The sequence below is a fragment of the Lynx rufus genome, unplaced genomic scaffold (assembly GCF_022079265.1).
Source record: "Lynx rufus isolate CCGP_SWC_20201006 ecotype Redwood Valley unplaced genomic scaffold, mLynRuf1.p SCAF_28, whole genome shotgun sequence".
Classification (NCBI taxonomy): domain Eukaryota; kingdom Metazoa; phylum Chordata; class Mammalia; order Carnivora; family Felidae; genus Lynx; species Lynx rufus.
Window position 1 is genome coordinate 8602115 of NW_025814843.1, and position 23142 is coordinate 8625256.

Sequence of the window (23142 nt, forward strand, 5' to 3'; positions counted from 1 at the left end):
CATGCAAAGTATTACTCACGCTATCCCTGTGAATTATAATGAACAGCAATTAGGACTTTGCAATACCTGGAGAGTGAATGAATGAGCAAAGGAACTGTGGAGATACAGGGTAGGGGGCTGGGCCAAGCAGCTTGCCCAGGGTTTGCTCAAAGCCCTCTATGGTTTTGTTTTGTTTTGTTTTGTTTTGTTTTTTCTGTTCTCTGCTCCTCCTTAAGCAGGCTAATCAGGGAGATTAGAATGTTGGGGGTGGGGAGTACATACCTGATCTTCCCGGGCCACCAGGAATGTGTCCCCCACCGTGCCCCCGGTCGTGGACAGGACTGATGCAGGCTGGGTTCCTGCCTGGTCCTCCCCAAGTCCTGGGAGACCAGATGGCCGGGCACAGGTGGTGGTGGCCTGGCGCCACCTAGTGGAAGTTTTCCAGCCTGCAGCCTTGGGGTGGGTTGCCGGAGTATTGGATAAATGGGGTCCACCTGATTGCGAAGCTGGGGTGTCAGAGGCTGATAGTCTTACTGGCCTTTGTTGGAAGCACATCCTGGTCTGTCCCCTGCCTGCCCTCCTGTGATGGGCTCCCTCTCGGATCCCTGTGCAGGTGGGGTGGGGGTCACACAAGGGATCTGCCCCTGGAGCCCAGGCCCTTTGGTGGCCAAAGTTGTTCTGGCTTCCCATGAGCATCCCCCAGGAAGACCCAGGAGAGGAGACAGGGGCTGGGACCAAAGGCTTGGAAACTGAAGGGTCCCACCGGAGAAGGGAGTTTGAGGTAGACTCCTCTACCCGGTGGGGCTTCCCTTGAGCCCAGCAACACATGTTGCATTGAGTGTCTCCTCCTTGGCCAGGCATTGACTCGCAGGCACATAGCCCAGCCCCTGCCTTGCTGGAGAAGGCACGAGATAAACAAGTGTTTCGTGTCAGCAGTGGTACGGGCTGGAGGGAAGTGTGTGTCCCTGGGACCTGGCCGGTGACGGTCAGTGATGGCAGAAACGTCAGTGATGGGCTTTGTAGGAAAAGGTGTGTAAGCTAAGACTGGACAGATGAGTGAGGGTTTAGCCTGGCACAGGGTGGTGGTGGGAACAGCCTTCCAGGTGGAGGGAACAGCACACGTGGATAGCTGGAAGGGGAAGGAGGGCAGTGGTTTCAGAGAATCCACAGCGGCCGAGTGGGGCTGTGGTTTACAGGCTCAGCAGGTGTCAGGAGGGCGGAAGGTGGGGCCGGCTGAGTCTGCACAGGCCTACTGTGAGGGGCTTGGGTTTTATTCTGACAGTACAGGGAAGCATCGAGAGGCTTCATTCTGGATCCCGCCTGCCGAGAAGGTAGGGCTGGGAGACGGGGTCAGAAGACGTGCAAAGTCTGGGTTTGCATGGCAGTTGCAGAATGTACAATGCAGTCCACCCAGCTCTACCTTTGTGGGTGACCACCCTTGTGGGTCCTCACCGCATGGTAACAGCAGAATGGCCCGGGCCAGAGAGGAGGAAACCAGGCTGGGGAGGGACTCAAAAAAGGAGAGAAACTTTCCAGAATTGTAGGCAAAGGACATTTAAAAACAAACACACTTTAAATGGAGTGCCTGGGTGGCTCAGTCGGTTAAGCATCCGTCCCTTGATTTCGGCTCAGGTCATGATCTTGGGGTTCGCGGGTGCTGAGCCTGCTTGGGATTCTCTCTCTGTCTGTCTCTCTCTGCCCCTCCCCGATCTCTCTCTCAAAATAAATAAACTTTAAAAAAATAAATAAACTTTTATTATGGACACTGGCAACATCCCAAGTGTAAAGTCCATTCCACTTTTACAGGTGGATACATTGGTTGCTGTATCTTTTTACTCTGTTCCTCTCTCTCCGGAGATGTAATTCATCCAGTCATTTACAACATACAGTGTTGCACGACCATCAGTAACAATCCATTTTAGAGCACTTTGATCACCCTGGAAAGAATCCCCAAAAGTCTTGGGCACCCACTAATCTGCTTTCTGCCTGTCTCGGTAGGTGAGCCTCTTTCTTCTGGACATTTCATAGAAGTGAAACGGCACCATGCAGGGCCTCCGTGTGTCTGGCTTCTTTTACTTACAACAATGTTTCAAGGTCTGCGAATGTTGCAAATGGAGTGACACTGTGTTCCTTTCCCGGGGCCACGTAGTATCCCATCCTGTGGACTTACCATTTTATCTCCTCTATGGCTTTAGCTCCTTTTAATCTAGACTGTATTTTCCCCACACATTTGTTCTTTCTGTCTTGTCCCACGGTGGCTGTTTGTGGGAAGAGCCCAGGTCAGTTGCAGAGTGACCCTGATGCATTATCTACTTCTTTTCTTCTGCTTAGATTCAGGGTTAGCAGTTTTGGCAAAGGTTTCTACCTCCTGGGGCTTCCCAGGGTAGCACCCCTCCAGCGATGCTGAGTTTGAGCTCCCGGTGAATGCGATGGCCCCTTTGCAAGGGCGCATTTTCCCTTTCTGATTAGCCAGTAATCTGGGGGTGGGGGGACGGTAAGGGTGATACTGTTCCTCAGTGCCTCAGCATCCTTGGTGACCGTGGCCTGGATCCGTTTTGACTTTGAGGTTTGCAAATGGTAATTTTCTGATTCCTTAACCATTCTTAGGGGCATTCTTCCATAAAGAAATACCGCATACACCCCCCGCCCCCTTTGCTGCCTTTTAAGTTACTCGTTTTCGGTCGTTATTCACAATCATGCCCAAATTGTCCCAAATTTGGCTTGTTGGACCCTCTCTCTGCTGGCGCCTGGGTCCTTTGGTGAGACCACATTGTTCTTTGCCCTGTTTCTTACCTCCCAGAACAATTGAATGCCAGATCTGTCTGGCATCTGGAATGAGCCATTTCTCCAAGGGACTCAGTTCCTTTTAGTATGGAATAGTATTTAGAAGCCAACTTCTGGCTAGTAGGTGTTCTCCCTGTGATGGAGGTGTAATTCCTTCCGGGCCCTTTTGTGAAGTGCTACAGGTGTGTGTGTGTGTGTGTGTGTGGATGTGTGTGATGTGTGGATGTGAGGACACGTATGTATATATAGTGCATGTATATGATGCATGCATATGTAGGTGATGTTGGGACAGTAGGCACAGACCCCTGGCAGCAAGGACAGAGCCTGAGCTGCCTGGAAGGGCTTGGTGTCACCCTGCTCAGCCCTGGCTGAGACTGAGCATCCAGGAGGGCAGAGAGGGCGGGGGAGGGGGGGCAGAGGACCCCTCCCCCCCATCGTCAATGCCATTACTTGCACTCCTGTCCTGGCCCCAGTTACAGGGAGGAGGGCCACCTCTGTGTCCGGCTCCATTCCACAGAGCCTTGGACACGGTGGTCCCCAGGTCAGTGACTGTGGATGATGGTCTTTCTTGACCCCTGTGGAGCCACCTGGAAAACAAGAGATTGTCCCTGGTCTCAAAGTGGGGAGCCGGCAGAACATCGAGAAAAGCGAGACTCAGCCGCAGGCTCCAGTTTCACTTGCCTTGTGACCCTAGACAAATGAGTTCGATTCCGCAAGCCTCAGTATCCCCATCTGTGCAATGGAGGCGGTGCCTCTGAATTCGCGGAGTCTGGGAGGATTACGCAGGTTTGAGTATGTCTGATGCCTAGGCTGGTGTCTCCCTCCTTCTGAGAGTTTCCCCCCTCGTCCCCGTCGTCAGCATCGATACGGAGACTGGTTGCTAGTGCATTAGCTGACATCCTGGTGGGCGAGAGCTCAGAGTGTGGTGGCAGTGTGTGTCGATGGTGGGGAGAATCCATGCTGGGGTGTCCCCTTCCCCTTTCCCCTCCCCGGCATGGGTTTGTTTGGCCAGTGCCTCTGCGTGGATGAACCTGAGAGAGACCCCCGCACCTGTCACAGGATAGTGGCACTCGAGCTCCAGCCATGTGGCCTCGGTCTTCCTCCCAATTTGGGCACATGCCCTGGGCGACCACTGATGGCTCGAGACGATTCAGGGGAGGTCGTGCATCGTTGCTCTGGAAATGTCTGGGGAAGCTGTGGTTGGTCACACGCTTGAGCCGGTGCGGCTGCCATAGTGAGGGAGCCTGGATGAATGACACCACGTAGATCAGTGTGTCCCCAAGGGAGGCCCCCGGACTCTGCTTCAGAGGCGCTGGCCCACCTGATTGCTGCCGGCTCAGCTCCGGGGGGTGCGGCCGGGACCCGATGTGGGGCCAATGCCTGTTAATTCTGATGCCCTCCAAAGCTTGTGGACCGTCGATAGCAACCGGTGAAATCGAGGCTCAGAGGAGGCCCGTGGCTTGGCAGGGTGTCCAGACTACTGAGTTTATTTCCTCGCCCGGGACATGACCGATCTATAGAGTTCTTTTAGCTGGACGGTCAGAGGGCATCCGCTTCCATTAACGGACTTCCCTTACCAGCCCGGGTCGATCTGGACGGGAGTAAAGGAATGAGGGAACCACAAACAGGGACTCAGTCAAGCTCCCTGTTTTGTGTGGTGAGCAGCTGAGATCCTGAGGCAGCGCTGACCCCTACCCCCGCCCCGCCACCCCACTGATGCTCATCCTTGCCGGTGGTCCGGGCTTTGCTGGCCCGGGATGGGGGGCTGCTGGTTCCCTGAGGCTGGATGGAGGGACCTCTCTCTCTGAGCCTTTTCTAGGAAGTGTCAAAAACCACGTCCTTAAGTTTCACTAGAGAAAGAAGGCTGTGGGTCCCACGTCATGCGTGTACCCCACGCACCGTGTGGCTCAGGACAGTCTGGGACCCTGTTGACTCGTTAATGTAACTGCTGATCGTGGGGCGGTGACGACCCAGGATCGACCTGCCCCTTTAGGCTCCTGTGACCCATGTCGTGTTTTCGGCTTAGGAATCCTTAATTTTCTGCACCAGGACCATCCTAGGACCGGGGCAAGATGTTGAGGACCTGGGGACGGAGGCATTCGGGACCCTAGTTTGTTTGCAGGCAACAGGAAAACATAAAAAGGCAATCCAGAGCCTGAATGAATAAGAGCCTCAACTCGCCTCTGAAATCCCTCCTGCCTCCCTCCCACGTCACGGAGGTGGCCGAGCCCGCCCCCCCCCTCACCCCGCCAGCCATGCACGTTCCGCGGCTTGAGGATTGGACATGTCGGACCCTGGGGATTCAGAATAAGATGTCATGGAGGTGGTGGCCTGCTTTAACTCTCTGTTCTCGGGTGGCTTCTGCGGGTTCGGGCAGCAGGCGGACCGGTCTGCCAGCAGAGGGCAGCTGAGGGGTTAACTGCCCGAATCAGGAACTGGGAGAAGAGGAGGGAGACCTGGTTTGGAGCTGTGCGGGAGGCTTCCTCCTGTTTGCCTTCAAAGCAGGGGGGCCCCCCGGAGCAGTGTGGGGTCCGGGCCACCCCTGCCTGCCCTCTTCCAGAACATGGTGACTTAAGGGTTAATGGCAGCTTGAGCACCACCCCCCCCAACTTCCCCAGCAAGGGGCCTCCACTCATCCCCCCCTGCCTTCGGGGAGCCCGAACAGAAAGCGCAAACGTCCAGGATGGAGAACAGCTTTGATGATGTTTCTTGCCTCTCTCCCCAGAACCTGGGATCCTCGTCACCAGGCAAAAAGCAGAACAAGGAGAACACCATCACGGTAAGTGACTCCCCACTGGGTGCTGCCCCCAGGTTGGGCAGGTTGGGTGAGCTCTGGGGCTTTCTGCCATGCTGGGTGGTTGCCATGGCAATGTGGACCGCTGAGCTGAGCGGAAGCCCAGCCTGGAAACTGGGGAGTTGCAGAGCTCGGATGTAGCCGAAATGCCCCCCTGCCTCCCCCACCCCCGCCCTCCACCCCGACCCTTCTGTTGATTTCACTCCGGATGACCGGTGATGACCGAGTGCAGGCGTGGTGGGATCGATGCAGAAGCCGTGGCTGGCGGGGCGGTGGGGGGGGGTTGGTTGGAAGGGGGGTGGGCCATACTCCGCCTAAGCGACATGACATGTAAATTACACCCACTGGGGCTTGCTTTCACGCAGGGTGACTTCTAGAAGGTACCAAAGTTAAAAACAAGAGAAAGCACCCTAAGAATAGAGTTCCTGACGGGAGCAGGCGGCTCCTGCCTGGGGTGGCCAGACCGCCTCCTGGGGCTCTTGCAGAAGCCCGCCAAGCTCCCACGTGCAGGCTGAGGAGGGCACCCCTCTACACACACACACACACACACACACACACACACACACACCAGCCGCGTGTCGGGGGCAGATGCATCGTCCGGCTGCTCAGACAACCAAGGGCTCGGAGACGTGAGAAGTGTGGTCCTGGGTTTGCTGTTTGGACACAGGTGCCCCGGAGCCGGGAATGGGGACCTGCTCTCCCGGGTTCCGTCTGCCACAGGCAGCTCTGAGCCGTTCTGACCACCCCCACGGAGATGACCCCGACAGTGGGCATGCCTTCCCTGGCTGGTGGAGGCTGCAAATCCTGCTTTGGAGGAAAGAGAGGTTTGCATGCACAACGACATCAGTAGCAACAGTTGCTGCCCCTTTGGTGTGCACTTATTATGCACCAGTAGTGTTCCGAGCGGCTCATTTCCCTCTCCGCTCACCGTGTGAGGGGGAGGGGACAGAACCAGTGTTGTGAACAAGGGGTCTGAAGCCAGAGGGTCCGTTACAGCACCTGCGAGCTGCACGGCAGCCCGGGACAAGTGTCTCTGCCCCTTTGGGTCTCAGTGTCCACGTCTGCACAATGGGGAGATGGTGGGTGTCTGTGCCTTGGGGATCGTGTGCGGACTGAGTCTGTACACAGAAAGCACTTAGAACAGAGCTTGTAGTCAGTGCTGTGTGTCCAGTCGCCTTCTCGACCCGGTTTACAGATGAGGAAACTGAGGCACACAGCCACATACCTCTCCCGGCTGGGAAGCATCGGGATTCGAGACCTGTGCTGTCACCTCCTGAGAGCGGGGCCTGAGTCCAGGGTAGACCTCCTGAGGGCATCTTCCTGCCACTTTAGGGTGCCATCGACTGCCCCAGAGCAAAGCAGGAGCCCCTAAAGTTCCCTGAAACGGGGAAAGAGGGAGAAGAAGGCGGGGAGCGTATGTGGGAATTGTAGAAGAAAAGTCCGAAGCAGCAATGGAAAGCGGAAAGCAGTTGCCGGGAAGGGGGAGACAGTCTCAGGCCCCAGGGTGGGGCCCCCGTCACCCACCTGCTGTGCCTTGCCTTTGAGCCTTTGAGCCTTTGAGCCTTTGAGCCAGAGCTTGGGGCATCCTCTGAGCGCCCTGGGCCTCGCCCCGGGGTCTCCTCTCCAGCACACCTTGTTCACCGGCCCTCCCAGCCCGTGTCCTCCCTCCTCCTTCCACTGACCTACATCGGTGCCTCTCGGAGCTAGCCTGCAAAGTGCAGTCGGCCGCCACAGCCTCCGGGGAGCTTACTTAAAACGCGGGTTCCTCGAAGGATCCCTGGACCTACGACCTGGTTGGTCTGGGACCCCAGCCGGAGCCTGCCAGTTTTTGCTGGAGAACCTGAGGATGGGAGGGATTGGCCAGAGGGTGCAGAGCAGCTCCCCGATCTTGGGGCTGGGTCTGCCGGCTGCGTGCCCCCAGGTGTCCAGATGGGTGAAGGCCTGTGTGCCTCCCCTCTACCCTGTCCCTACAGCACTCGCTCCCTCCCTGCCCCGTCCCCAGCCCTTCCTCTGGGCTCTGATCCTCCAGAGCTCATGGTTTTCCAGGGAGGAGACCCCGCAGGGCCACTGGGACGGGGTGGGGGCAGGGGGTATGGCCCAGCTCCCGGGGTGCGGGAAACCCCTCCTGGTGAGTGGGGACGACGGGGTGAGCAGTCTCCCACCCTGTCACCCTGTCGGGGCGCAGATCCCATGGAGCACTTAGAGCGATTTACCCGGATGCTTGCTGGGCAGCAAAGGGTCGTGCGTCCAGGTCCTGGCCCGGGTCTGCGTCTTCGTGGGGGCTACGGAGCCAGGATTGAGCTCGATTCTGAGATTCCAGCCTCCCCCTCCCGCTGGTGGCCCGGAGCACGCCTTGGGCAGGGCCAGCTGTGGACCGGATTGCTTGATGAGGAATGACAGGCACTAAGGGCAGCTCCCAGCCCTCGGCACAAACACGATGTGTCAGAATCTAGACGATTCCAGAGAAGATGACAATTACACCGCCACACTCCCGTCCTGGAAGGAGGGTTCTGGGGACTCCTGTGGTCCTCAGCCTCCGCTTCCTGATGTGACCCGGCGGGCACCCTGGAACCCTGGGTGGGAGCCCGAGGGCGGGAGGTGAGCCCTCCGGGTCACTTCTTCTCTGCTCCCACAGACCTCGGCTCTGACTTTCCCCCTTCCACGCCCTCCCAGATCAGCCCAGAAGCACAGTCAGAGCCAGCTGCCCAGATAGGTGGGTGAGGGACCGTGGCCTCTGCCCTCCAGCACAGCCTCCGCATGGGGCCGGGACTGGGGGCCGCGGGGGATGCGCTCAGGGACTCCCCGCATCGGGGCCCGGGCGTGGGTCGAACCTGTGCTCAGCAGGGAGGGGAGGGGCTTCCTCCATTTATCTGAGGGTTGGAGAAAACGGGGTTGGTGTCAGCATCAAGATGTTGCAGGTCGAGGATGGTGGTTTCAGGAGGAGCGAGGGTGGGGAGGTGGCTCCCAGAACTTCTCGCAAACAGTATTCACGGAGAGGCAGACCCCCGCTCCTCCGTGTTGAGCACCCCTTCCTGCCTGAGCCCCTGCCTTGGATAGGAGCGTAGAAGGCGGTGCGACTAAAGTGGAAAGCCAGACTGTCTGACTTCAGACCGTGACTGCACCGTCAGTTACACACAAGCTGTGTGATCTTGCATAACTTACCTAACCTCTCTGTGCCTTCGTTTCCTGCTCTGTAGCATGGGGATAATAATAGCACCCGCCTTCCAGGGTTGCCGTGACAACTGAGTTTGGCGATAGGTGTAAAGCAGTCAGAAGGAGTTACTAGCTCTTAGCAGGGGATGGTTCCTTAGGACGCCCCACCCCCCGACCCCGCGCCCCATGTCTGCTGGGAGGAAGACGATTCGTGGAGCTCTGGCGGTGCCCGGGAGGCCTTGGGAGGAGGGCTGGTCCCTGGGGAGCCTCCCTGGTGGCCAGGGTGGGTGGTCTCCCTCCAGTGCGCCCCCTCTGCCGCGGCCAGTGTGTACACCCCGCGAGTAGCCCAGTCAGGTCACTGTGCTTCAGGGCACTTTCCGGGCTGCCGTGCCTACAGGGTGCCCCTCCGGCCTCAGTTTTGACTGCTCCCTGGCTCCCCAACTGTGGGGCGCATCCTGAGACCTCGGGCCTTCCCCCCCCCACAACTCTCTGTACCTCCCACCCCCTGTCTGCCAAACCCTAACCCTCTCATTACCTAAATCTCTGTCTCTCTGATTCCTCCCCCAGTCCCTCGCCCTTCCCGCAGTCCCAGCACCCACGTTTAAGCCCAGTGGCCTATTTATCCCAAAGTGGTGCCATTACTTTCTCACTTGTGTGCCTTCCTCGTGAGGCTGTAAGACCGGTGAGGACAGAGAACATTCTGTCCGTCTCTGGCCCTTGAGTCAGTGCACCAAGAAACCCTTCCTGAGCTCCCATCGGGGGCTGTGCTTGCCAGGCAATAGGGAAACAGCAGGGAAAGGGTCTCCCTCCCCTCGTGGGGCAGACTGTCTGGCAAGAAAAGAGATGCTAATTAAGCAGTCATGAGAAGTGTAATTACAAATGCGTGTGTGCAAAGGGCTGGAAGGATCTAGCAGGGTAGCCACTCAGCAGATGTTTGCATGGGAAATGGCCGAGCAAGGGGTCCGCCGAATGAGCGGCTCTGGGTGGAGGCCTTGAGCTCTGTGGTCAGCCCAGCTCTGATTCGGATTCTTGCTTTCTGTGACCCTCGGGTTTTCTTCTTGCAAAAATGAGGCCCGTGTTAACCCAGCTGGCGGGGTTGCCGGGATGACGACCTGGGAGTGAATGCATGCAAGGCCCCTGGTGGGGTGTCTGAGTGAGGGCTGTCCACTGATTCCCCCCCCACCCGGGGGGTGGAGGGGGGTGTTAACAGCTGCCTCCTGGGGCGGTGGTTGCGGGGAGGGAGGCCGGCAGGGTGCAGTTCTCCAGTCGCCCACCAAGAGGCGCAGGGCTCTGTGAGCATTGGGGAAATGCAACCCCCCCCCCCCCCAGGACAGCTGGGAGCCAGCCTGTCCCCAAACCAGAGTTGGTACAGGCGGGGGACAGGCACCCTGGGGTCCCCAACCAGTCTGTCCAAGGACCTGTGTCCTCACCGAGTGGTAAGAGCAACAACAGGAACAGGGATGAGCCCTTACCCGCCCCTCCTGTCTCCCCCAGCCCAGACAGCTCCCTTGCAGTGGTTGTGATGGGGCCACGTGTGGGACCCCTTGCCTCTAGACGCCGACAGGACACCCTAGAAGACACTTGTGTCCACTTCTGGGTACCACCATGCCCCCCCCCCTCCCCTCCTGGTTCCGTGATCCTTAAGGCCCAGTCTCATGTCACAGTTAATTTGCCATTAGATTTGTTTGAAATTTTCACGGACCACATTATTAAGCAAGACAGAATGCCTCGCGATCGCTGTTAGCTTTGGACACAGGAGTAGCCAGAACATGAAATAAGGAACACGTGAAGCTTTGCAGTCCAGCCCCCGTTTCCACGATTCGACGGGAGATGCGTGTGGCCGTCGGTCATTGAAGCCCCGGAAGGAGACTCCCCTCTGGACACGCCTTGAGCGGCAGCCTGGAGAGAGGGTGTGGGGAGACCGTTGTCTGCTGTGGGGATTGAGAGGTGGCCCTCCCTCACCGCCCACAGCAGGCTCCTTTAGGCCAGGGACACCTTGGGGCGGAAATTCCCCACCCCAGGGGGTCCCTCGCACCTGCGCTTTGACCTTGGTGGAAATCCGTGCTCCCTGTTTCTGGGGTTCTCTGGGTCATTCCTGCCACTCTGTCTTTTCCTTCAGAGTGGGAATCTCAGCCCTTCCTTCCACCAGATGTCAGGGTCCGGGAGGAGGGGGCTCCTGTCTTCAGCTGGGACTTCTCCCCTGCTCTCCTCCCGAGACTACAAGGAAGACCTGTGCCCCTGGCAGCAGAGGGTGGGGGCCCCGAACCCCAGGACACGGCTGGGGGCCCGTGAGCCCGACTCAGCTGGCAGAGGAATTTGGTCGTCCTTATTAGCATCTTTAACTTTGAATCACTTGCCAGCGTTTAAACATTGAGACGCTTCGCCTAAGAGTCCTGATTTTTGGCTTCTCTTGAGTCGGCTCTTTGTGCCGGCTTGACACCAGTCGGGAGGAGCTAGGAGGAATCCGCTGGCTACCCGCATCTCCGCAGACCCCACCTCTTCCCAAGGCCGAGGTTGCTCGCCCCCCTCCCCTCGGCCCCCACGCTGCAGTTTCTGACCAAGTGGCGCCTGTACCTTGTTTGTTTGCATGGCTGCTTGGCTTTGGAGTTGATGGCCTCTCTCCAGAACCCCTGGGGTTTTCTTTTTCTTTCAATTTTTTTAAAGTTTATTTATTTATTTTGAGAGTGAAAGAGAGAGAGAGAAAGAATGCTAGCAGGGCAGGGGCAGAGAGGGAGAGAGAGAATCCCAATCAGGCTCCATGCTGTCAGCGTAGACCCTGACATGGGGCTCAAACTCACGAACCGGGAGATCGTGACCTGAGCCGGCACCAAGAGTCAGACGCTTAAGCGACTGAGCCCCCCCAAGCGACCCCAGGACCCCTGGGTTTTCTGCACAGCTCTTGCCTTGATCATCAGACGGCCCCCCATGCAGCAGCTCCAGGCTCCGTGGTGAGAGTTAAAGTCTGCAGGGTGAGGCTCTGTGGCTCCCACAAAGGACACAAACGAGCAGGTTCCACCGGAGCGGATCCAGGGCTGGAAACAGGCCCAGCAAACGCAGTGGTAAAACCACTTCCCCCTGGCGGGCAAGCTTGGGCAGGAAAAGTGTGAGACGGGTCCCAGGAATGTCTGCACTGCCCTCTCCTGGGCGAGGGCCAGCCCCGAGCACACATCCTGGACCATCTTTTCAGACGCTCTTTGTTCGTAGAATAAATAATTGTGAAATGAAACGCACAAGGTAACCTGTCGCCCTGACCCTCAACCACAGAATTCCTTTCTCTGGAAGCAAACGATGTTATCGGCTTCCAGAAGTATTCCGTACGTAAATAACCAAATGAGTGCGTATTTTCTCTCTCTCTCTCTCTCTCTCTCTCTCTCTCTCTCTCTCTCTCTCTTTCTCTCTTGTTTTCTTTTTCCTATGCAAATGGTAGCATACTCTTAAGTACCGTTTTGCAGCTCATGTTTTTCTTCCCCACTTAACAATATGACCCGGCACAACATCTGTAGCCACACGTTAGAACTTTCTCCCCGTGTCCTCTGCTCTCGATGCACACCCCACAGATGCCCCTACCCCAAGCTTTGTGTAGCCGTTCCCCTGCTGGAGGACAGTGGAGTTGTGTTTTTGCTGCTACAAACCTGTGTGCTGGCAGACAAGAGGGTTTAGACACACGCGATCCATCCGTAGGGGGTGGTCTTTGACGAACAAGTCGCCGGGTCAGAGGCTCACGCTGTGTGTGGTTTTGGTGGATGCTGTTACTGTACTGCCTTCCAGAGAGTTCCGGCCGATTCCAGCCCCTCTGGGGGCGTGGGAGTCCTTTGCCCCTCATTCGAAAAACACGTGCCTCCCAGGATTGCCACGCACGCTCTATCGAGCGAGCGCTGAAGGGAGGCCTCTGCAATGCTGTGTCCCAGGCGCAAAGCCTTCCCGTCCAGGCAAGTCACTTCCTGCCTTGTCCTGTGCCCTGCAGATAAACTGCGTGACGTTTCCTCATCCGGACACAATGCCAGAGCAGCAACTGCTGAAACCTACAGAGTGGAGCTATTGTGACTACTTCTGGGTAAGTGGTGCCTCGGTTTCCCCTGCTCTGTGACCGCCCCTCTCCCCCCCCCGCCCCCCACCCAAGGATCAGGAGTGGACAGCTGGAAGGGGCATGCGGGGCCTCGAGCTCGAAGAAGAAGGGTTCTCTCTTTAGGTCTCAACAGGAGATTTAGCATCCGAGGCAGGAATTTAAGCCCCTCTTGGGAGTCCAGATGATTCCGTAAATCTCAGAGAATCCACAGGATTTTCCTTCAGGGCCACATGGAAACAAACCCCTGGACAGAATGCAGATAAGCCCGAGGGTCACTCCTTTGCTGCTCCGTAAGGGCAGGGGACTGGAAGCACCTTCAGTGGAGGAATCTGCTCTCACGACTTGGTGGGGCACGCTTGAAGGGGACACCTTGCACAAACGCTTTACCTCTTTGGGCCTCCCTGCTTCCATCAGTGATGAGGTTGGGGGCAGGGATCGGTAGAGAATTCACCTTTAGTAACTGTGCTTCTAGAACTTGCTGCATCCTCTTTACTGAGTGCAGAGTTTCAACTTTGCAAGATTAAAAAAAAAAACGGTTCTGGAGAAGGACACTGGTGATGGTTGCATATGCCCAGGGACTTGTTACCACCGGGTGGCACCCTTAACAGTGGGTAAGGTGGTGAATTTTATGCTAAGTGTGTTTTCCCACAATTAAATAAATATCTTTTGACAAATGCACATCCCACCTGCTCAGAAACTCTGGGAATAGCCGTTGGCATTTGCATCTGAAAATCAGCAATGACTTTCACACCGAGAGGGCCTCATTCTGGATTCATATAGTGGTGATGGGTGCACGACCTTGGGAACATATTAAAAAACCACGGAATCGTACACTTTGGGGGAAAAAAATGTTCAGAGACCCTGAGGAACAATAAATAAACAGAATACTGTGCAGAATGGGTTACTGCCCTTTTTTCAGATTTGCTGATAACCAAGAACTAGACAAAAGCACTTCTGTTGTGTTAATAAGTCACTTGCACTCTCGAAGACACCCAGTGTCTTGGCCCAGCTGTGTTTCTTCCAGATGCTGGGGGTGCGTGCAGGGGCAGCAGACATCGTGGGGAGGACTCCGTGGGGCATCAGAGGCCTGGGGGGGGGGGCGGTGAGCTCAGAGGTGACTCACGGTGAGCAGGGGACAGAGTGTATGAGACTCCTTAGGCGCTGGGAGCCCGGCGGTTTTTATTCCAACTGCGTTCGGAAGACGTTGGGGGGCTGCATGGTCTGGTTTAGAAGCATCGCTCAGGAAGGACTGTGAATGGGCAAGGGCAGGGGTCAGCGGCAGGTGCGGGAGCCCCGGGGTCATGAGGACAAGTGGCTGAGTTCATGGACGCCAGCCCTAAAGAGGGACGTGGGAAGCAGAGCGTTCAGGGGAGACCCTAGGAGCCGGAGGTCAGCCTGTGTGGGGTACCATGTGGGGGCCTCAGGGAGCCCTGGGGAGCCAGAGGGGAGTGTGTGGACCTGCCCCTGGCCAGCATCCAAGAGCAAAAGTTGCGTGTTCTCATCCTCCTTCAGGCTCTGCTGGGACTCTGTTCCTTACTCTAGGGCTTTCTTTCTCCAACATCATCTCTCTAACGGAAATCTCCCTGCTGTGAACGGCCGCTAAAGCCCCCCTCTCCTGGCCGGTTTTCCCGAGTGTGGACGGATCGCTCAGCACACCCACCTTATGTGGGAGGCACACGGAGGCCTGGTATTTGGGGGGGATTTTTCTTTTCCTTTTTCTTTAATCATTAAGTTTATTTATTTACTTTGAGAGAAAGCGTGCGTACATGTGTGAGCGAGGGAGGGGCAGAGAGCGAGAGGGAGAGAGAGAATCCCAAGCAGGCTCTGTGCTCCAGCCCACGAACCCCGAGATCGTGACCCGAGCCGAAATCAAGAGTCAGATGCTCAGCTGACTCGGCCACCCAGGCACCCCTCTTTTGCTTCTTTATCAGGGTGTAGCGTTCATACCGCGAAGTGCTCGAATCTTAAACATACCTGGAGAAGGGGCGCGCCTGGGGGGTTAAGCGTCTGACTTCGGCTCAGGTCATGATCTCACAGTTTGTGGGTTCGAGCCCCCGTGTCAGGCTCTGTGCTGACAGCTCGGAGCCTGGAGCCTGCTTCGGGGTTCTGTGTCTCCCTCTCTTTGCCCCGCCCCCCACCCCGCTCCTACTCTCTCTTTGAAAAATAAATAAACGTGAAAAAAAGCAAAGAAACAAACCTGACGTACCTGGAGAAGCTTTTAAATGGCCAGAGCCACCCTGCTGTGATGTGGTGCGTTTTGTGTGGTAGTGATCTCCCTGTCACAAGAGGTATTAGCAATGTGGCCCAGAACGCTTCATTTGAGGGTGGGAGAATCCTGCATTGGGAGAGAGTTCTAGGGGAGGGGGCGTCCGTAAACTTTTTGAATGCTTGACGATGGGAGGTGGGGTCTCTCCAGGCATCACCCACCCCTTTCTGAAATTCCCCTAAAACGTCTGCTCTGGACTGGGTGTTGTATGGAAACCAATTTGACAATACATTTCATATTAAAAAAAAATAAAATAAACATTTAAAAAAGAAAAAAGTCTGCTCTGGAAGGGATCTTAGAGATGCAGCCCAGTCCTATTGCAAAGTTAGGGGTGTGGGTTGGGGGGGGGGGGGACAGAGCCTAGGATTGGAAAGGCCTGGCCGTGTCACCCGGTGGCTGAGCTGAGACAAGGACCAGGTCTTTAGGAACTTGGGACATGGTCCTCATCAATGCACCTGATATCAAAGGATGTGTTTTTCGCTCCTTCCATGAAGTACCAAAGCACTGAAGTCTGGATTCCTGGTGGGGAAAGGCTGTAACAGCGGAGGACAGGGGTTTAGGCAGGGCCCGAGAAGTTTCTTGGGCTAAGGTCTGCTTGCCATGCACACCCGGTCCCTTCCGGGGCTCCCTTCCCTGCACCCGGGACACCCTTGTCACCTAAACTCTCTCGTGCTTCTGTATCCTTTTTAGGCTGATAAGAAGGACCCCCAAGGCAACGGCACCATGGCTGGGTTTGAACTGCTCCTTCAGAAACAACTAAAGGGCAAACAGATGCAGAAGGAAATGTCAGAATTCATCCGGGAGAGGTGAGACCCGGGCCCCTCCCAGCTCCCGGGACCAGTCCCAGGGCCACCTCGGCCCCTGAGCCCCAGGTCGGTGGGATGCATCCTGCCCGCCCAGCACCGGGCGAGGTCAGCACCAAGGGGAGCCAGAGGCCCCCGCTGCGGCTCTTGGGACAACTATAGCTTGCATGGCTTCGGCCCGTGTGGGGTTTTTCAGGTTTGGACTGTGAACGTTTTCCGTTTTTGTTTTTGAATTGGTAGATTTTACGTTACAAGCTGGCTCTCTGGCTTGTCTGGAGAAGGCAGAAAGGTCTGGTCTGCTGGAATCTTCCTTCCCCGCGGCGTCTGCACATAGACCGCTGGGCCCCTGTACTGACCTGCGTGGCCCTCATTTGACGCTCTGTCCCTATCATAACGAGAAAGGAGAATGTTACCTTGTTACTTCATCCTCGAACCAAAGCTGTGTCCCAGACCTGGGCAGGTAGAACCCGTTCCCCCATCCCTGCCTTTCGGGGGGCAGGGGCTCAGTCCGACAAAAGAGTCAGGTGGGGTCGTTATGACAGGTGTAGGGATTATAATAGTGGTTTTGCTGAAGGATGGTTTGTGTGAACAGAAACGAGGAAACGATAAATTCAGCCGGGACAGATTATAAGAAGTTCCTTCTCCACCTCCTGCCTTTTCAGTTCCTCCAAGGTCTGAGCACCCACTCACATGCACACGAGTTTCCATCTGGACTTTCCAGGGCACGCTGGAAATACTTACAATAAATAGCAATGTATTTTTAAAAATCTTTCTTAATTATAGTAATCATTTAATAATCATTCTTGGGCATTTTAAAACACCTCTTTTCCTTCCGAGGTATGCTTTCGATTTGTTTCATCAAATCTTTGCGGTTTTTTTGTTTTTGTTTTTATGTATTTATTTATTTATTTGAGACAGAGAGAGACAGAGCATGAGCAGGGGAGGGGCAGAGAGAGAGAGGGAGACACAGAATCCGAAGCAGGCTCCAGGCTCCAAGCTGTCAACACAGAGCCTGACGCGGGGCTTGAACTCACAGACTGTAAGATCATGACCTGAGCTGAAGTTGGATACTTAACCGACTGAGCCACCCAGGCGCCCCTCAAATCTTTGTTTTATGACCCACGAAGCTGGTAGGGAATGAGCAGAGCTCATAGCTCAGGTGCGAAGAAACAATGGTATAAAATACAGGAAAAGGCCGGGCACCTGGTGACTCAGGTGGCAAAGCACCTGACTTCGGCTTAGGTCACGATCTCATGGTCTGTGAGTTCGAGCCCCACGTCGGGCTCTGGGCTGACAGCTCGGAGCCTGGAGCCTGCCTCGGATTCTGTGTCTCCCTCTCTCTCTCTTCCCCTCCCCCACTCATGCTCTGTCTCTCTCTGTCTCTCAAAAAATGAATAAACGTTAAAAAGAAAATTAAAAAACAACACCACCACTGTGTTGGCAGATAAGCGGGATCTGCCCTTTGAGAACACTCTGGTCTTCCGCGGGGAGTGCAGACTTTTCTCGGCCCGCCGGGGTCTGCTAGGGAGACAAGCGAGAGTGGAGGTGCCCGGGTAGAGCGTGCTGGGCCGGGTGGTTTGCCGTGGCCGTGGCCTGGGGCGGATGGGTGGGTGGAGCCGGGGCCCCTGCCTGGTGTGTGCCATTGACCTCGAGGAATCTTCGGAGACGTGAAGCTAGGGGTGTGCCGTGGTCAGATCTGCTTTCGAGAGAGGTGTGTTGACCACCGGCTGGGGGCTGCAGACTGGCCCCCCGCCCCGGGTCACCCTGGGGAGGGCAGAGCGAAGGCCAGGAAGTGACGGACCAGGAGACAGACTCCAGCCGGCCCCCGGAGGCGGCTGGAGGTGGAGGTGAGAGCAGAGCCCGGAGAGGAGGAACATGGCTATTGGTCTCTCAGGCCAAAGCAGAAAAGGATTCTTGCTCAGAATGACGCCACGGGGCTCAGTCAGGCCCCCCGTTTCCACATCGCCACACCCTTGGGCCATCAGCTTCGAAGCCGCCGGGAACGAGTGCCCCAGCCCCTCAGAGCATCTCCGGGGCCTTCCTGTTTGCCCAGCGACGGGCCCGGGGCTCCTGAGTGGTGGCCCCTGTCCCCACACGGCCCAGAGGAGCACTCAGGCGGTGAACAGTGCCTTTGACGACACTTTAACACCATGTGCCAGATAATACGGAACACTCCCCAGAGAGTTGCCTTGAAAGTGTGTCAAGGGCCCGCCCTGCTGAAAGCAAAAACCAAGGCAACTTCCCTCTCTAGGGAACTGGAATCAGCCACATGCTCTGGCACTGCCTGGTTTCCATGGAAATCCCTGTGCCCTGCAGCTTGACGGTTAGAGGCACTGGGGGCTGGACGGGAGGTGAGGACCACCGGGCACGCCTGTGGGCATCACAAGTTACATTCACCCATCTGAAGGCCTCCCCAGTGCCCAGCCCCGGGTTGGGAGCCGTGTGAGCGACAGCCCAGCAGACAGCTGGGAACATCCCATCTCACAGAAGAAGAGACAGAGGTTCAGAGAAGTTCGTTCCTTCAGCAGATAGCTGGGGAACCCCTGCCGTGTGTCAGCGGAGGGACAAGAGCCCCGAACCGTCAGAGCGTCTGGTCTAGCGGGTTCCTTTACAGAGTTTACAAGCGGCCGGTCAGCGGGTCAGACCCGCAGTCTCGCACCGGGGAGCTGACGGGTTGGGTTTTCTCCGTTTTGCAGGATAAAGATTGAAGAAGAGTATGCGAAGAACTTAGCTAAGCTCTCTCAGAACTCCTTGGCTGCACAGGAGGAAGGGTGAGTGGGGAGGGACAGGGGGCAGGAAGTGGGGGGTGGATTCCTCTTTGCATCGCTGATTGCTGCCGTGGCCTCCCCTAAACGGGGAAGTCTGCCAGGCCTGGCTCAGGCCGGGCACCCGCGACCCCCGGTGTGCACATCCATACTTAGGATGGGCCCTTCCACACTCCCCCGTGACCGAGAGCCTCCCACCAGATGCTGGAGTATATCAGCACCCCCTTGCCCCCGAATCGAATCCCGTCTCTGAGGACAGGCTGAGAAGAAACTGGGGGGGTGGGTGGGGAGCCGATTCTGTACCCGGCCCCATTGGTTAGAGTTCTCTCTGGCGGGCTCCCCTCCCTCTCCAGTTTTGACAGTCCTGCCCTCCTTGGGCGGGGCCTGGGCTCGGGGAGGCTCACCCACACCCTCCAGGCCCCAGAAGCGTCCCTCCTGAAGGAAGAGAGTAGTCTACTCTGCGTGTCCCTTAACAAAGAGTTTCAGCCCGCGGGTGGGAACGTGAAACGGTGCAGCCGCCATGGGAAACTGTTAGCGCCTCAAAATACTGAACAGAATGGCCCCGTGACCCGGCAGTTGCACTCATGGGTTTATACCCAATAGAACTGGAAACAGATCCTCAGACGAATCTGTGTGTATGTGCGTGTCCGTACATATGGACAGATCCGTACGTGGACGATTAGCACATTGGGTACATCCCCATTGCATATATGGATAAGTGATGGAATGTTATTTAGCCACAGGAAGGGATCAAGTCCTGATCTGTGTGCTGCCTCGTGGATGAACCTGAAAAACATTATCCTCAGTGGAAGAAGCTGGACAAAAAGGTTGCATGTTGTAGGATTCTGTTTATGTGAAATGTCCAGAATAGGGACATCCACGGAGACAGAAGGAACGTGGCTGGTTGCCAGGGAGTCCCTGTTTAATGGGTACGGGTTTGGGCTTTTTGTTTTTTGTTTTTTCTTCATTGTTTTAAATGTCTACTTTTGAGAGACAGAGAACGCGATTGGGGGAGGGGCAGGCAGAGAGGGTGACACAGAATTGGAAGCAGGCTCCAGGCTCTGAGCCATCAGCACAGAGCCCGACGCGGGGCTCGAACTCACGGACCGTGAGATCATGACCTGAGCCAAAGTCGGATGGTTAACCAATTGAGCCCCCCCAGACCCCCCAGGTACGGGGTTTCTTTTTGGGGTGTGCATTCATTTGCTTGGACTGCTCTCACACAATACCAGAGACCTGGCGGCTTAAACAATAGAAATTTAATTTACTGTGGTTCTGGAGGCTGGCAAGTCCAAGATCAGGGTGCCAGCAGCTTTGGTGAGACCTCTCCTCTAGAGTTCTAAGTACGGCCTTTTCTGGGTGTTGAGGCTTTCTGGTGACTCTTCCTACAAGGACAGGAACCCAACTGGGCCAGGGAGCGACCCCTTACGACCTCCCGTAACCTTAATTACTTCCTTAGAGGCCCCATCTACAAATAACAGCCCCGCTGTGGATAGGGAGCTTAGGGCCTCAACATATGAATTTGGGGGTGGGGGGGTCCACAAACAGTGCATAACAGGGGGATACAGATGTTTTGGAACAAGGTAGAGGGTAGTGGTTGAACAGTGTGGTCACCGTACGAAATGCCCCGCAGGACCGTTCTCTCTAAGACGGTTAATTTCACACGATGTGACTTTCGCCTCGGGAATAAAGAACACCAGGCTCGGGAGGTTAGAGGCAAAAGGTTCCCCCCGAGGTCTCTCCCGCCGGTGAGGTCTATGTTGGGGCCCCTTCTGCAAGGGGAGGTGAGCCCCGAGGAAGGGGGACGCTGTGTCGTGTGTGGTTGTGGTCGGCAGACGGCTGCAATGTTGAACAAGTCCAGATCTGCCTGCGTGGCTTGAGGCCTTCAGGGGATGGGCTGTGCCAACCAAAGGCGGCTTTGATTGCGGTCTCTGCGTGGGCTCGTGGTGCAGCCAAGAGGCCGCCTCTACAGGCCTGTCACTGGCCTGGTGGGCACAGGGTGGCCCTGGGGGGTCAGGGGCTCCTCTGCAGACAGAAATGAGCTTGCCCCGGTGGCCCCCTCCTGGCCCAGGCACTGGGCTCGAGACGGCATCGTCGGGGGGAGTGGGGAGTCGCCCCTCCGACCTGGCAGGGAGGTTTTCCTGGACATCCCCGTGCCCTGCAAACCACAGTGCCGATCCGGAACCTTCCGGCTGCCGCCTCCTCGGCCTGGGCTGGTGCCAAGGACACTCCATCCTGCCAACACACTCAGCAGCATATGCTCCCAGCTGCACGAGCCAGGCCCTCGCCACCACCCTTTACGTGCACTTGCTCACACACACGGATGCCGCACCCCTGCCCACGGGCATGACCGCGTGCCCTGTCCCCGTGCACGCACACGCACACGCTCCTTCCGGCAGGCACCGTGGGGTTATGGCGGGGTGGTGAACACGTGGGCCCCGTCCTGGGAATTTGGGGCAGGCCAGGAAGGTGCTGGCCCCCATTAGACCCCAAGAGGGTATGTGCACGTTGGTAGAGAGGCAAGATCGGATTGTTTATTCTGCCTGCAGGTTTTTTTTTTTTTTTTTTTTTTTTTTTTCCCCTCTCGCCTGTGTGGAAAGGAAATGGGATTTGTGTCTTTTCTGGTTGGTAATTGCACCAGTTGGTAATTGCGTTCCGATTTGGCATATGCCTCGGACTGGATATTGCAATGGAAACACATCTCAGGTTTGATTTCTTTCATTGACCTCTCATCAGATGGAAAAATCAGTCTTCAAGTGAGAGCATTTTCTAAATTGCTTTTTTCTCAATTGTGAAGGTGGCTCCGGATGGCGGGGGGGGGGAGCGGGGGGTGTCTGGGGGAGGGTATCTGCTCAGACGGGCCCAGCCGCGTGTTCACAGGGGCGTCCGCCCAGCTTTGGGTGCCCAGCCTGGAGGTGGGGCCGAGGACCTTGTCCTTCCCCACAGCCGGTGACCTTCGCAGGCCACTAAAGCCGTCACCGGCCAGTGACTGACCTCACGCTCTGCCCACGATAGACTTACAAACTCCGCACCAGCAGGGCCTTTGTGGCTTCTGGGCTCTCGTTTGTAGGCCCGTGAGCAGCTCGGTGCAGGGACGGCTCCTGTCTGTCAGCCCGTCTTTGAGTTCCTGCTCCCCCTGGGCCTGCTTTTGTGCAGTCCCAGCTTTCACTGTAGATGTGCTGCGTCCTGACTTCATTCGCATGCGTGGTGTCGGGTCAGGGTCGACATTTCTTCTTTTCCCCGTGGCTCTACAGTGGTCTCCACACCATTTATTGAAAAGACCATCCGTTCCCCACTGAGATGCTGTGTCTGCTTCTGGACCTCGCGGTCTGTTCCCCTACCCGCCAGCAGCTCGGACCGTCATTTCTCACCCCTGCTCTTCCCTGGGGGGGCTCCGCTCCCCAGCCAGGACCACCCGAGGGACTCCTAGATAGGATTGGTCGGTCGTTTCCCGTCACGCCCGCTCGGCCTGAGCCCGTGCCACAACCACACAGGCCTGGGCTGTGACCAGAGGGACTCGTTCTCAGCTGCCGCTGGCCCCGCTCAAAAGCCGGGAGCCGCGTGCCGTGTCACTCGAGCTCAGTTCTTTGGAGGAAAATGGCTCTTTGATGCAGTTAAGTGACCTGAACAGTCTGGGGCGGGCGGGGGTAGGTCTCCAGCAAGGACGCAGGGGCATCACCTGAAGGCCGGCAAGGCTCAGGAGCTCCAAGGAGTGGAGAGTGGGGCCTGGGGGCCACATGTGAAAGCCCTGAGGACTTGGGGAGATGCTTCTGTTTGAAACATCTCCTTGGAGCGGAAAAGGGATTCTGCCGTTCTCCGGGAAGGTGTGGGCGGCGCCAGAGGTCACAGCCCGGAATCAGGACCGGCAGGAGCCACGCCTCTTGAGGATGGGGACGGAGAGCCTTCCCTGCTGCGTGGGCGTCCGTGAGCCGTCCCTCGGCACAGGGGTCCGTCTCTGCCCCCCTTGGAAGTCAGGCCGCTGGAGGCTTGCCCGCAGGCAGGGCTGTGTGGCTTGTGTTTGAGATCCGCTTCTCCCTGAGAACGTGGCTGGTCTCCCTTGGCTGACCGGCAGGCCTTTGCACCGCCCGTTAGTGAACCAGGGATGGGCACTGGGGGGACGCACGGGGGGCAGTAACAGGCAGGTGTCAGGGCCCGCCCTGCAGCTGTGCCCCACCTTCCTCTCTCATCTCCCCCCGATTCTCTGAGCTCCGGGTGTTTCCCGGCTTCACCGGGCCCCCGGGCTGGAGCGCGCTGCTCAACGGGCGTTTTCTGCCCCGTCCACATTCCGTCTCGGGCGGGCTCCACGTCGAGACCCGCCGTCCCCCGCCGCCCAGGAGGGGCCGAGATCTCCGATCCGAGGGCAGCGTGGCCGTCCGGGGTCTGGGTCTGACAGTCCTCTTTGGGTTGCAGCTCCCTGGGAGAAGCGTGGGCCCAGGTGAAGAAGAGCCTCGCGGACGAGGCGGAAGTTCACCTCAAGTTCTCCGCCAAGGTAAGCTGTCCGTCCCCGCGGCCCCTCCGGGCTGGCGGTCTGC

The 23142-nt window shown here is 57.0% G+C and overlaps 1 protein-coding gene across 8 annotated transcripts in view; it reads left to right on the forward strand.

Annotated features, from left to right (window-relative positions):
* GAS7 (growth arrest specific 7) overlaps positions 1–23142 on the forward strand; it is a 217170-nt gene that overhangs the window by 172540 nt on the left and 21488 nt on the right. For all 8 annotated transcript variants that reach the window (XM_047090167.1, XM_047090174.1, XM_047090175.1 and 5 more), the window contains 5 exons: positions 5489–5542; positions 12675–12764; positions 15733–15848; positions 18542–18616; positions 23021–23099. In XM_047090167.1, coding sequence (XP_046946123.1) covers positions 5489–5542; positions 12675–12764; positions 15733–15848; positions 18542–18616; positions 23021–23099 — 414 coding nt within the window. The remainder of the gene's footprint in view (positions 1–5488; positions 5543–12674; positions 12765–15732; positions 15849–18541; positions 18617–23020; positions 23100–23142) is intronic.